Below are 13643 nucleotides of genomic sequence, written 5' to 3'. Positions count from 1 at the left end.
CATTGACACCCCACGAGGTGAGATCTTGCGTGGAGCCCCAGAGCGAGGTCGATTGATGGTAATTTTGTGCTCCTTCCATTTTCGAACAATCGCACCAACAGTTGTCACCTTCTCTCCCAGCTTCTTGCTAATGGTTTTGTAGCCCATTCCAGCCTTGTGCAGGTCTACAATTTTGTCTCTGACATCCTTGGACAGCTCTTTGGTCTTTCCCATGTTGGAGAGTTTGGAGTCTGCTTGATTGATTGATTCTGTGGACAGGTGTCTTTTATACAGGTGACTAGTTAAGACAGGTGTCCTTAATGAGGGTGACTAATTGAGTAGAAGTGTCTAACCACTCTGTGGGAGCCAGAACTCTTAATGGTTGGTAGGGGTTCAAAAACTTATTTCACTCAATGAAATGCAAATCAGTTGCTATCTTTTATTTAAGGTTATTTTTTTCGATTTTCCTTTTGATGTGCTATCTGCCACAGTTAAAATAAACCTACCATTGAAATAATACTGTTCTGAGACTTTTCATTTCTTTGTCATTGGACAAACTTACAAAATCAGTGAGAGGTCAAATAATTATTTCCTCCACTGTACATGTTTTGGCTATAAAAGGGTGCCAGATATAGCCGATTAACCTGATTTTGTTTATAAAAGGACACTGGAGAACTACAGAAGGGCGAGGAATGACCTTAAATGTGAACTGAGAGCTGCCAAAAAGGAGTTTGCTGAGAGAATGAAACAAAACTTGTGCTCGAACGACTCACGAGCTGTTTGGAAGGGGCTTAAAGCTGCCCCCAACTAGAAGCCCCCCCCCCCCCAACATGCAACAACCAGCTCTGAACTAGCAGATTTCAGCAAATTGTACTGCAGGTTTGACCCTGAGTACAAGCTTTGCTTCCCTGGAGGTGAGGGAGGCAGATGTTCTGCGCCTCCTGCCTACATTAAACGCCAAGAAAGCCTGAGGCCCGAATGGCTTGTCTCCAGCCTGCCTTAAAACCTGCTCGTAGCAACTTGCGCCCATCTTCTCCAAGTCACTGGAGGAAGGCAAAGTCCCTGCTTGCTTTAAGAGGTCCACCTGTCTGCAAGAAACAGGGAATCTCCGACCTAAAAGAGAACCCGTGGTGGGCAGATGGGACATGTTCTCTGCCTCATGACATGTCTCTGTGTCCGCACACTGCCACTCCCTGCCACCCCATCGCCGCGCTATAGGCCCGCCCCCCCCCCCCCAAAGACTGGCGAAATTATTTGTCGCTATCTCGGAGGTAAACACAGGGAAAGGGATTCCCTGCTCAAAACACCCGCGAGGGGCGTTCCTGCAGGGTTCCAGAGCTGCCATTGGAAAGCTCTCTCTCCCTGTCCGTGCCCGCTGCCCCCCTGCACGCTGGATGAGAGAATGTATCTCTCATTTCAGAGCAATGTCAGGTTTTGGGCAGGCACACCTTGCCGTGTTTCTGTAGTCGGGTGCTCAGCCTTGATGCAGAAGCGGCATCAGTCCAACACAAGCAATTCAAGGTCGGCTGGCACACCAGTTCAAAGTTCCAAGCAGTTTTATTGTATGCACAACATGACAATTGTTTCGGGGCCACGGAGGGTCCCCTTCATCAGATAAAGTGTAGACATACAAGACATCTCTTTTCAGAGTTGTGACCTATAGGTGAAAGTGGGGAAGTGTGGTCCACAGGAGTGGCGGTTTTTGCAGCGACATGATCCGCTCAGCCCCCGGATCAGGTAGCCTACTTTTTTTTTTTTGAGCACACCTCAAGCTCTCTTTAAAGGGAACCCAAGGTGAGAGTTATATAGAGGCTGCCATATGTATTTCCCGTTAAACAATGCAGATTGCCTGGGTGTCCTGCTGATTCTCTGCCTCTAATACTTTTAGCCATAAACCCTGAACAAGCATGTGGATCAGGTGCTCTGACTGAAGTGTGACTGAATTAGCTGCATGCTTGATTCAGGTGTGTGATTCAGACACTACTGCAGCCAGAGATCAGCAGGCCAGCCAGGCAACTGGTATTAACAGGAAATAAATATGGGTGCCTCCACTGGGCGGGTTTTCAGCAGACTGTAGTGCATGTGTCGGCGGACTGGGAAGGCTGTTCCTGAACGATCCGCCCGGAAGCACTTTCGTAGGTGCAGACGGACCCGTCGTTGGCTTGCTGTCGTCCGTGTGTACGCACCTATAGCCTTCTCACTTTCCCTCTCTCATCAGATAGTGATCTGAGAGGGATCTATCTGTTGGGCCTCATCTACTAGTATAGCTTTACTCTTCCCATGATCAGAAGTTTTGACTTTGACTATTCTTTCACTACTGACCAATACTACTCACTTTTGAAATGCCTTAATTTTAGAAACATTTACAATCTGAGACTGATATTGTTCAGTTCAAGTGTGAAAACACACAACACTTAATCATACTACCATAGTGAATGAGTGTCTTGTAATTAACTTAGGCAGAAGGATGAAAGGGAAAAACTTTATTTAAACATAAAAAAAAATTATGTAACCCTGGACATATACCACAGCCTGAAATTTATTATTAAACTCAATCAAATGTAATGGGGTATCCTCTTTCCTGTTCTTTCCTCCGGCTCTCACATTCCTTAGTCACCTGCTCCACTTTCCTCTGAAGAAGAGCTGGAAGTAGGAGAACAATAAATATTAAAAGAAAATCACTTAAGTTTATACAAATCCAATGACTATCTCATTTTAAAGGGTTACTGTCACTTTTCAGACATGAAGGCATAAAGTCTGTTTCATTATGAAGGAACTTAGGAACTGCATGAGCTCTCAATTCAATAAACTATTCCAGAGTTATCAGTGTCAGGCCTCTTGCACACTACATGCGATTCCAATTTTTTATACGATCCAATTTTTTTATTCAGATTTTTAAAAAAGTACTGCATGCTGCTATGTTTTTTAATCGAAATAAAAATCAGATCGTATAAAAAAAAATAAAAAAAAAATCGGAATCGCATGTGGTGTGCAAGAGGCCTTAACCAGTTCAGCCTTCAGTCGTTTTCACTTTATGCATCCGAGCAATGTTCACCTCCCATTCATTAGCCTATAACTTTATCACTACTTATCACAATGAACTGATCTATATCTTGTTTATTCCGCCACCAATTAGACTTTCTTTGGGGGGTACATTTTGCTAAGAGCTACCTTACTGTAAATGCATTTTAACAGTAAGAATAAGAAAAAAAAATGAAAAAATTCATTATTTGTCAGTTTTCGGCCATTATAGTTTTAAAATAAAAACATGCCTCCATAATTAAAACCCACGTATTGTATTTGCCCATATGTCACGGTTATTTCACCGTTTAAATTATGTCCCTATTACAATGTATCGCGACAATATTTTATTTGGAAATAAAAGAGCATTTTTTCCGTTTTGCATCCATCACTATTTACAAGCTTATGAAAAAAAAAAATAGAGAGAAATATTTAATCTTTACATAGATATTTAAAAAGTTTAGACCCTTAGGTAAATATTTCTGTGTTTTTTTTTTTTTATTAAACATTTTATGTGGGCATTTTTGGGAGGGTGGGATATAAATAGTGTTTTATTTGGGGAAATATTTGTGTATTGTAATGTTTTTTTTTACTTTTACTTGTAGTTTTACCTCTTGAGTTTGTTTACATGACGTCACTCTAAGCGTACAATGTACGCTTAGAGGACATAGCTTCAGAAAAAGCGTAGCTTCCGAGAGAATGTCGCTTTTCAGCGGGGGAGAGGAATCAGTGATCGGGCACCATAGCCCGATACATTGATTCCTGGGCTACCGAATCCGCGGCCGGCAGTGCGCGTGCACGTGCTCGATCGGCCGCGGGACCGCGCGGACGCGCACATGGCTTTCTGGACGTAGGTACTACGTCCTGGAGGCATAAATACAATACTACCAAATGTATGTAGTAGAAGAGTAAACTGAGTGAATATACTTTGAATAAATACTTTACATAGTCCCTCATATTACATAGAAGTGGTTAAGATTGTACAATCAAGATTGTATCATTAATGGGCACCAGAGAGAATGTTCGAGATCGATGCCCTAACATGGCTGCCCAATCGTAATTTCGATCTATTTTGCAGGACAGAAGATCTCACTTATCTCATTTAAAATATTTGTCCTTGTATTAATATAATACAAGGACATTATAAATGCTTAATAAAAAATTGTGGTTTATTAAGTGTTGTGTATTCTTCTAGAGCAGGGTTGGCCAAACTTTTTGTGGCTCGGGTCGCATTCCTCAAATTTCTCCCCTCCTTCCTCCCTGCAGAGTGAGAGCGGGCGGCAAGCGGGGAACTTAAATGCGACGTGAGTTTCAAAAACCCCTGCCGCTTGCTCGCAGCTCGGGGGGGTGTCTAGGAGGAGAAGAATCTGCGGCCTGCCGAAGCAGCGCAAGAAGGCCGTAGTTTGCCCAACGCTGTTCTACAGGATACGGTTTACACTTACAATCCTTTTTATGGTATTAATAATTTCAGGCACCTTCATAAGTATTGTTACAGTATACACCACCTCACTCATCACACTTAGAGGCTCAGTTGTTAGTCACTTCTTGCATATGAAGTGCATTGCGATCACTGTACTGGCCACTCTTCTGTCTTTTATCTGCCACTGACCTGAGGTCTGCCAGTATGTTGGGGCGAGGGGCGCTGCAGCAAAGATGAGGAAGAGGAGGGGGGGGAAAGGAGGGCAATCAAGCATGGCGAATGCGTCACCTATGGTTAAGGTATTTATACTGGGGTACACATTTAGTTTCCTATTTGGGGGGGTTCCATTTATATGGGGGTGTTCTATTTATTCGGGGGACACATTTGGCTTCATATACTGGGTGGAGGGTATTCTATTCATACGTGGGGGTGCTATTTATACTGGAGGGCTCTATTTATATTGGGGGAGATATTTGGCTTCTTATACTAGAGGCTCTCTATTTATACTGGCGGTGGGAAACACATTTGACTTCCCATACGGGGGGGGGGGGGGGGGGGGGGGGGGTTTGTTCTATTTATACTAGGTGGGTGCTTTTTATACTGGTGGGGCACATTTGGCTTCCTTTACTGGGAGGGGGTGCTATTTATACTTTATTCTGGGGGCACACATTTGGCAACCTATATTTGGGTGGAAGCCATCTATACTGGGAGGCAGACCTTTGTCCACCTACTTATACTGGGGCAACCAATCCTGGATGGCTACCTTATACTGTATTGGGAAAACATCTTTTGGCTATCTAAACTAGGGGGCTACCTCTGGCTGCCTATACTGGGAGGCTACCTCTGTTGACCTATACTCTGGCTACCTACACTGAGGGGGGGGGGGGGGGGGGGGGGACACAAACACCTCTGGTTACCTATTAGTATTGGTGGGACTGTGGGAGCGGGGGCATGTGACTACTTCATTAACCATTTCAGCCCACAGGATTTTTCACCTTATGCATCAGAGCAATTTTCACCTCCCATTCATTCGCTAATACCTTTATCACTACTTATAACAATTTATTCATCTATATCTTGTTTTTTTCCACCACTAATTAGGCTTTCTTTGGGTGGTACATTTTGCTAAGAGTTCTTTTTTTTTATAAATGCATTTTAACAGGATTAATAAGAAAAAAATGGAAAAAATTCATTATTTCTCAGTTTTCGGCCATATAGCTTTAAAATAATCCACGCTACCATAATTAACACCTATGTATTTTATTTGCCTGTTTGTCTCGGTTATTATACCATTTACATTTTGTTCCTATCACAATGTATGGCGCCAATATTTTATTTGGAAATAAAGGTGCATTGTTTCCGTTTTGCGTTCATCACTATTTACAAGCTTATAATTTAAAGGGAAGGTCCAAGCAAAAAAAAAAAATGAGTTTCACTTACCTGGGGCTTCTACCAGCCCCATGCAGCCATCCTGTGCCCTCGTAGTCACTCACTGCTGCTCCAGTCCCCCGCTGGGAGCTTTCTGACCTCGGAGGTCAGGGCCGAATTGCGTACATTTTTACACATTCCCGCTAGCGCAGGAACATTAACGCATACATTTTTACGTGTTAGTGGTGCAACGCGTAAATGTTTGTTCCTGCACTAGCTGGAATGCGTAAAAATGTATGCAATGTGGCCCTGACCTCTGAGGTCAGAAAGCTGCCAGCGGGGGACTGGAGCAGCAGTGAGTGACTACAAGGGCACAGGATGGCTACATGAGGCTGGTAGAAGCCCCAGGTAAGTAAAACTCATTTATTTTTTTTTGCTTGAATCTTCCCTTTAAAACATGTTTGTAGTATACTCCCTTCAAATGCATATTTAAAAAGTTCAGACCCTTAGGTAACTATGTTTTTTTTATTTATTGTATTTTTTTTTCCATTAAAAATTTTATTTGGGTAATATTTTGGTGTGGGACATAAACAGTTCATTTTTAACCACTTCACCACTGAGGGGTTTTACCCCTTGAACACCAGAGCAATTTTCACCTTTCAGCGCTCCATCCATTCATTCGTCTATAACTTTATTATTACTTATCGCAATTAAATGAACTATATCTTGTTTTTTTCGCCACCAACTAGTCTTTCTTTAGGTGGGACATTATGCCAAGAATTATTTTATTCTAAATGTGTTTTATTAGGAAAATAGGAAAAAATGTGTGAAAAAAATATTATTTTTCAGTTTTCGGCCATTATAGTTTTTACATAATGCACGCTACTGTAATTAAAACCCATGAAATGTATTTGCCCATTTGTCCCGGTTATAAAACCGTTTAAATTATGTCCCTATCACAATGTTTGGCGCCAATATTTTTTTTTTTGGAAATAAAGGTGCATTTTTTTCAGTTTTGCGTCCATCCCTAATTACAAGCCCGCAGTTTATAAAGTAACAGTGTTATACCCTCTTGACATAAATATTTAAAAAGTTCAGTCCCTAAGGTAACTATTTATGGTTTTTTTAATTGTATTTTTATTGTTTTTTTAAATTACAAAAAAAAAATAAAAAATTGGGGAGTGTGGGAGGTAATGAGTTAATTTATTGTGTAATCCAATGTAATTGTATGTGTAAAATGCTTTAGGGTGTAGTTTACTATTTGGCCACAAGATGGCCACAGTGAGTGTTTACATGCGACCTGTAAGCGAAGCAGTAGGAGGCTGGGAGAATCACAATGATCGCGCTGTTTCTAATAGAAGCAGCGGATCATTGCGGGGGCTTAGATCAACGAACGGGAATGGATTTTCCCGTTCATTGATCTCCGGGCGAGCGGGCGGCGGCGGCGTGCACGAGCGGCGAGTGCACGGACAGAGGTGGTAGCGCGGAAGGTACGGTTTTCTCCGTCCCTGGGGGTAAAAGGATGGAAAAAGGGACGGAGAAATTCGTACCGCCGGGGGTAAAGTGGTTAATGTTGTTATATGTGTAAATTGTAATGTAAAAAATATGTAGATGTAGTTTTACTATTTGGCCACCTTCATTTTTGTTTTCCCTCCTTGTACTTCTCGCTAAGCGGAAGTACAAGGGGGATGCGGAAATTTTTCTGGGCAGAAAAACTGAAGCCTCTTGTAAGAGCGCTTCGTTTTTTCTGCGTAGGGAAATGGATCAGTGATCGGGACACCATGTTCCCGTTCACTGATCCCAGGCCCCCTGCAGGCTCTGTGTGAGTCACAGACTGAGCTCCTCTTAGCCTATCACACTCTGGTTAGCAGCCATGTCTTTTGTTTGTAAACACTGCCTAAAACTGGCAATTACAAGCCAGGATTGCAGCAGGGAGTGGCCCAGGAGAACATAATGAATAGAATGGTATGCTTTTTATTGTAAGAATTTTAGAGTACAGAATCTCTTTAATGGCTAACTGATAAAGTTAAATTATGCAAGCTTTCTGGGATCTAGTCCCCTTCTTCATAGATCTCAAAAAGCGTGCACAATTTAACTTTATTAGTTAGCCATTAAAAGGTATTACTTTTACTAAACTTTTTTTTTCTACCTACTTAATTTGCTTGGCTGACATGGTACAGAAACATTTTTGCTACTAAAATAAACTTATTAATCACCAACTGAAAAATCCTCCTCAAATATGGATGAAGAAATAAATCAACAGATAAAGAAATAAATACTGTACAGTGTTTACCTAAAACATCTCCCTTGTGTGGTACAATAACTAAGGGCCAGTTCACACACACACTTGCATGTCGTTTACCACTATTTTTTCCACTGTGTGGAAGCAGCAGGGTCTGGTTGTTCCGCAGTCCAATAGCGCCACAATCCTGTCCCCCTGCGAGGTAAAAAAATGACGGTCGCTGGGAATCGCCGCTGAAAGTCGACAAACGCTTTTCTGCCCGCTTGCACTAAAGCATTTGGACAAGACGCTGGGCAGGTGGTTCACACATCCATCTGAACCAGCCCTTGATGTCAAAACACTGGTCTGAACTCGGAGTGGCAGACCATAATGACCGCCATGGCGGGGGGGAGGTTGTTATGGTCAGTGATGATCTCTTAGTGCGAACAATGCTAATGGTCGCACTAAGAGGCGGCATGTTGGATTTTCAGCAATGCCCAGCACACCACAATGGCATTGTTCTCACTGCTTCCACCACCCGAAGCTGCTACGTTACATGTGCTCATAATTTTGCCACTCCCCCCCTGCATAGCAAAAGACGCATTGTGAGCAAAGGCTGATGACAGGTCTGCACAGCGGTGTTATCGCACTGTTGCCTCTGGCTGATGGCGCATCTGTTGCTATGGTGCAGTCGAAGGGATGACAAGCGAGTCCAACAAAACGGCTTCTGGTGAGTGAGGAGGTGACAAGAACAATGCTGTTGGGTCATGCTCAGGGATTACCAACGGTCTGACATGCCAGATCTTTAGCGATCACGTTGGGCACTATACACACTCTGGGTCTGCTGCCCAATTCTCAGCCCCGCAGTCGTTATTGTCCCTCACAGCTGAATTCAGACCAGTGTAGCAATAAGTCTCTTTCTCTGTGCAATGTACAGTATGGTATTCAATTCAATACAAGTGCTTGTATTGAATCTAACAGAACTTTGAATTTTCTTTATGCTGTAAGATGTGCACCATTATAACTCTTTCCATGCCAGTTTTCAGCTTGGGGAATTGTTACGAGGCGGACTCGTCCATACCGTTTTTATCAATTTTTTATGAACGGGTCAGCCTCATCCTTACCCACCAGGGAGGTTAAATGGAGGCACATGACTACTTGATCCTTTTAACTAGAGGCATGTGACTACTTGATCCTTTTAAAGGATACCAGAAGTGACATGTGACATGATGAGATAGACATGTGTATGTACAGTGCCTAGCACACAAATAACTATGCTGTGTTCCTTTTTTTTCTTTCTCTGCCCGAAATAATATCAGGTATGGAAGTGGCTGACTCAGTCCTGACTCAGGAAGTGACTACAGTGTGACCTCACTGATAAGAAATTCCAAAATGGCTTCTGAGAGCAAGAACGAGGTAAAAAGGGGAATTTCTTATTAGTGAGGGTCACATTGTAGTCACTTTCTTTCTGAGTCAGGACTAAGTCAGCCACTTACATACCGAATATTTAACTCTTTTAGGCAGAGAAAGAAAAAAAGGAACACAGCATAGTTATTCGTGTGCTAGGCACTGTACATACACGTCACTTCGGGTATCCTTTAACTGGAGGCACGTGACTACTTAAATCTTTTTTTCTGAAAGCATGTGACTACTTAAAGGGACACTGTAGGGGGGGTCGGGGAAAAGGAGTTGAAATTACCCGGGGCTTCTAATGGTCCCCCACAGACATCCTGTGCCTGCGCGCAGCAACTCACCGATGCTCCGGCCCCGCCTCCGGTTCACTTCTGGAATTTCAGACTTTAAAGTCTGAAAACCACTGCGCCTGCATTGCTGTGTCCTCACTCCCGCTAATGGCACCAGGAGCGTACTGCGCAGGCCCAGTATGGAAGCGAGGACACGGCAACGCAGGCGCAGTGGTTTTCAGACTTTAAAGTCTGAAATTCCAGAAGTGAACTGGAGGCGGGGCCGGAGCATTGGTGAGTGGCTGCGTGGCACAGGATGTCTGCGGGGGACCATTAGAAGCCCCGGGTAACTTCAACTCATTTTCCCCCGACCCCCCTACAGTATCCCTTTAAAGCAAAACTGAACTGACAGGACACATGATGAGATAAACATGGGCTCATATAGTATAGCCCTACAAACAAAATAATTTGAAGTCTCTTTCTATTTTCCTGCACTGCAAGTGTTACAAAAATAGTTAATGTATACAAACAGGTACAAGATACATAGCATCTATAACTAACCACAATATATAGATCTACTGCATTCTCATAGTTGCATACAGCACACATAAGGGAAAAAAATCTCATTCTGACATAAATCAATATGTACAACACTAATTTATCTGCTGCATAAAACAATGCACTCACCAGAATTCTGATCAACCCATTGCAATGAATCCATGTGCGCATTGAGGATTTTACAGATCTGTTGAAGCTGTCATAAAATGAAAAACTATATTATTATTGGCATTAAATGCATTTCATAAAATGCATAATTAACAGTGCATCCAGAAAGTATTCACAGCGCATCACTTTTTCCACATTTTGTTGTTACGGCCTTATTCCAAAATGGATTCAATTAATTTTTTCCTCAGAACTCTACACACAACACCCAAGGGTGTGAAAAAAGTTAACTTGAGGTTTTGGCAAAAATGTATTAAAAATAGAAAAACTGAAAAAACTTGAGAACATAAAAACACGAGTACATAAGTATTCACAGTCTTTGCTCAATACTTTGTCGATGCACCTTTGGCAGCAATTACAGCAGCAAATCTTTTTGAATAGAGTAAAAAACAGAGCAGGAGCGCAATAGCGAACAGCAGCAGCCAAGGTGAGCTCAGGGCCAGTCCTCAAGCCCTAAACAGGAGAAATGGGAGAAAATAATGGAGCCCCTAGCGCTTACAATAATGGTACAGATCAATATGATCAAGTTCGTCCGTCCAGAAAAACTGCGCTCTGCAAATACTCGTGGACAACAATTCCTGAGAGACAGTTCATATGTGTGACACAGTACCTTCTGGGAGTATGGAAATACCTCCCTATCAGTGTGCAGCGTCCTCCGTATATTGCGTACAATTGTACGGGGTCCGCATGGATAGTGCGGAAACCGTCTCCTTCCCCTTCCGCCAGTGGTGATGTCGCCGCTCGCAGTCCAATGTGTTCCAAGACTCTGCCAGCTGGTTACTGGTTATAGGGATGCAGAGGGGACAAATACCATAGTGCAGACTGCGCCCAAAGTTGACAGACCCACACAAAATTGCACTTACAAACAAATTCTTGTGTTTATTGCATATCTAAAAGTATTCCCAACCGGATTTCAGCCATATGCCTTCGTCAGGGGATTACAGAAAACAAATTTCACAGAGTATATATATGGTTGCCAACTCCTCCCACCTCCCCTGCAGTTGATAGCCGGCACTACGGGGAGCCTGAAGGAACATTTGGAAGTTCAGTGTGGCATTAACCCATTGCTTAACAATGCAAGCTATGCATAAGTTCCCACTTTGCACTAATTAAAACAAATGGAAGTTCAGTGTGGCATTAACCCATTGCTTAACAATGCAAGATATGCATAAGTTCACACTTTGCACTAATTAAAACAAATGGTATGTGCATAACACAATCAGAAGCTAAACATAAGTGAGAATAAAAATAGCTATAAAAATAGCAAATAGCATAAAACAATTAAAAAGTTAAAAACAATACCAGCTATGATCATTCATCTTTGATAAAGCAATTCAAATCTATGTGAGCATTTAATCCTCCAGGTTTTAACGTGTCTAATTGATAGATCCACCTGGTTGCTAACTGGGATAGAATATTGATAGTAACCCCCCCCCCCCCCCCCCCCCCCCCAATGTGGTTTTACACAGTCTATGGCAAAACACTTAATGCCATTTGGTGACCGATTGTGGCACTGAGCAAAATGCTCCGGAATACTATGTTGTTTGTCCTCTGGATTTTTTATGTTGTAAATGTGCTCTGAGAAGCGTTTCTTGGCCATCCTGCCAGTGCGGCCCACATACTGTAGGCCGCACGGGCAGGTTACCAAATAAACCACCCATTTAGAAGTGCAAGTCAAAAACTGATTGATTTTAAATTCCCTCCCATTAACTGAAGAGGTGAAGGTTTTAGTGGTGCATCCACCGAACTCACATATTTTACACAAATGTCTTTTTTTACAGGGGAAAAAACCTTTCAAATCGGGGAACATACGTGGTCTCCTAGGGATGCAACAATTTTTTACCAATTTATTTGCTACATTAGGTGGTTTCCTATAAATAATACGGGTTTTTTTTTGGGAGATGGGGCCCAAGAACTGGATCTTTCTTCAAAATACCCCAATTTTTGTCTATAATGTGTTTGACAGCATGATGATTATTCGAAAAAGTGGTTACAAACGAAAAATCATTGGTGGGGTTGGTGTTGCTAGTCACGGTCTTTTTTTGCAGACGGACACTACGCCCCTCCTGCAACACCTTGCATCTATCTTTACGTACGTCATCCACATTACAACCTTTCGACACAAATCGATCCTCAATCATCTGTGATTGGTCCCAATAATCGCTCTCATCGGTGCAATTGCGCATGATTCTGCAAAATTGTCCCCTAGGAGCATTGTTCAACCACAGTCGGTAATGGCAACTATCATATCTAATATAAGAATTGCGATCGGTGCCCTTAAAGAAACACTTAGTTCTCCAAAGCCCGTCTTTAAGAAACACTTGCAAATCTAAAAAATTGGCTGAAGTAATGCTATACATAACATCAAACTGTAAATTCCATTGGTTCTCATTGATGTGGTTAATAAAAGCAAGTAAAGAAGCCTCATCACCCAGTCACTGTACACTTGCATACCCCAAGATAAGTCATTAGAAGTCATCATGAAATATGAGGTGACTTATTGGAACCCCAGTTAGAATTTTTGAAGAAGTTATGCATGTTTTCATTCACAAAAAACTTTTTTTGGTTTGAACAAAGCTTCTATAGCCAGCAACGCGGCGTAGCGATGGGGGCGAAACATGCTCCGAGTGTAGCAAATTTATACATGTCAGCATGGGAGGAACAATATTTGGAGGGTTATATAGGGGGCCCACTTATATCATGGAAAAGATTTATCGATGATTGTATTTTTTTCTGGGGGGGGGGGGGGGGGGGTGATAAGGCTTCTTTACTTGCTTTTATTAACCACATCAATGAGAACCAATGGAATTTACAGTTTGATGTTAAGTGTAGCATTACTTCAGCCAATTTTTTAGATTTGCAAGTGTTTCTTAAAGAGACTCCGTAACAAAAATTGCATCCTGTTTTTTATCATCCTACAAGTTCCAAAAGCTATTCTAATGTGTTCTGGCTAACTGCAGCACTTTCTACTATCACAGTCTCTGTAATAAATCAATGTATCTTTCCCCTGTCAGACTTGTCGGCCTGTGTCTGGAAGGCTGCCAAGTTCTTCAGTGTTGTGGTTCTGCTATGAACTCCCCTTTATGCAGACTGCCTGTGTGTTATTTAGGATTAGAGCAGCTTCTCTCTTCTCTCTCTTATCTTTTACAAGCTGGATAAATCATCCTCTGAGCTGGCTGGGCTTTCACATACTGAGGAATTACAAACAAGGGCAAAGCTGTTTGCAGGA

At 42.3% G+C, this 13643-nt stretch overlaps 1 protein-coding gene across 2 annotated transcripts in view; it reads right to left on the bottom strand.

The window, feature by feature from the left end:
* Positions 1-2445: 2445 nt before the first annotated feature.
* Positions 2446-13643, bottom strand: part of NUP62CL (nucleoporin 62 C-terminal like) — a 59560-nt gene continuing 48362 nt past the window's right edge. For both annotated transcript variants that reach the window (XM_068249705.1, XM_068249706.1), the window contains exons 11-12: positions 10379-10445; positions 2446-2622 (exon numbers count right to left, since the gene is read on the bottom strand). In XM_068249705.1, the coding sequence (XP_068105806.1) occupies positions 2531-2622; positions 10379-10445 (159 nt within the window). In that variant the 3' untranslated portion in view covers positions 2446-2530. The remainder of the gene's footprint in view (positions 2623-10378; positions 10446-13643) is intronic.

This window comes from Hyperolius riggenbachi, chromosome 8, assembly GCF_040937935.1.
Source record: "Hyperolius riggenbachi isolate aHypRig1 chromosome 8, aHypRig1.pri, whole genome shotgun sequence".
In the NCBI taxonomy this organism is placed as follows: Eukaryota; Metazoa; Chordata; class Amphibia; order Anura; family Hyperoliidae; genus Hyperolius; species Hyperolius riggenbachi.
Note: the sequence above shows the minus strand (reverse complement) of the source record. Positions and strands in the feature narration are given on the sequence as shown.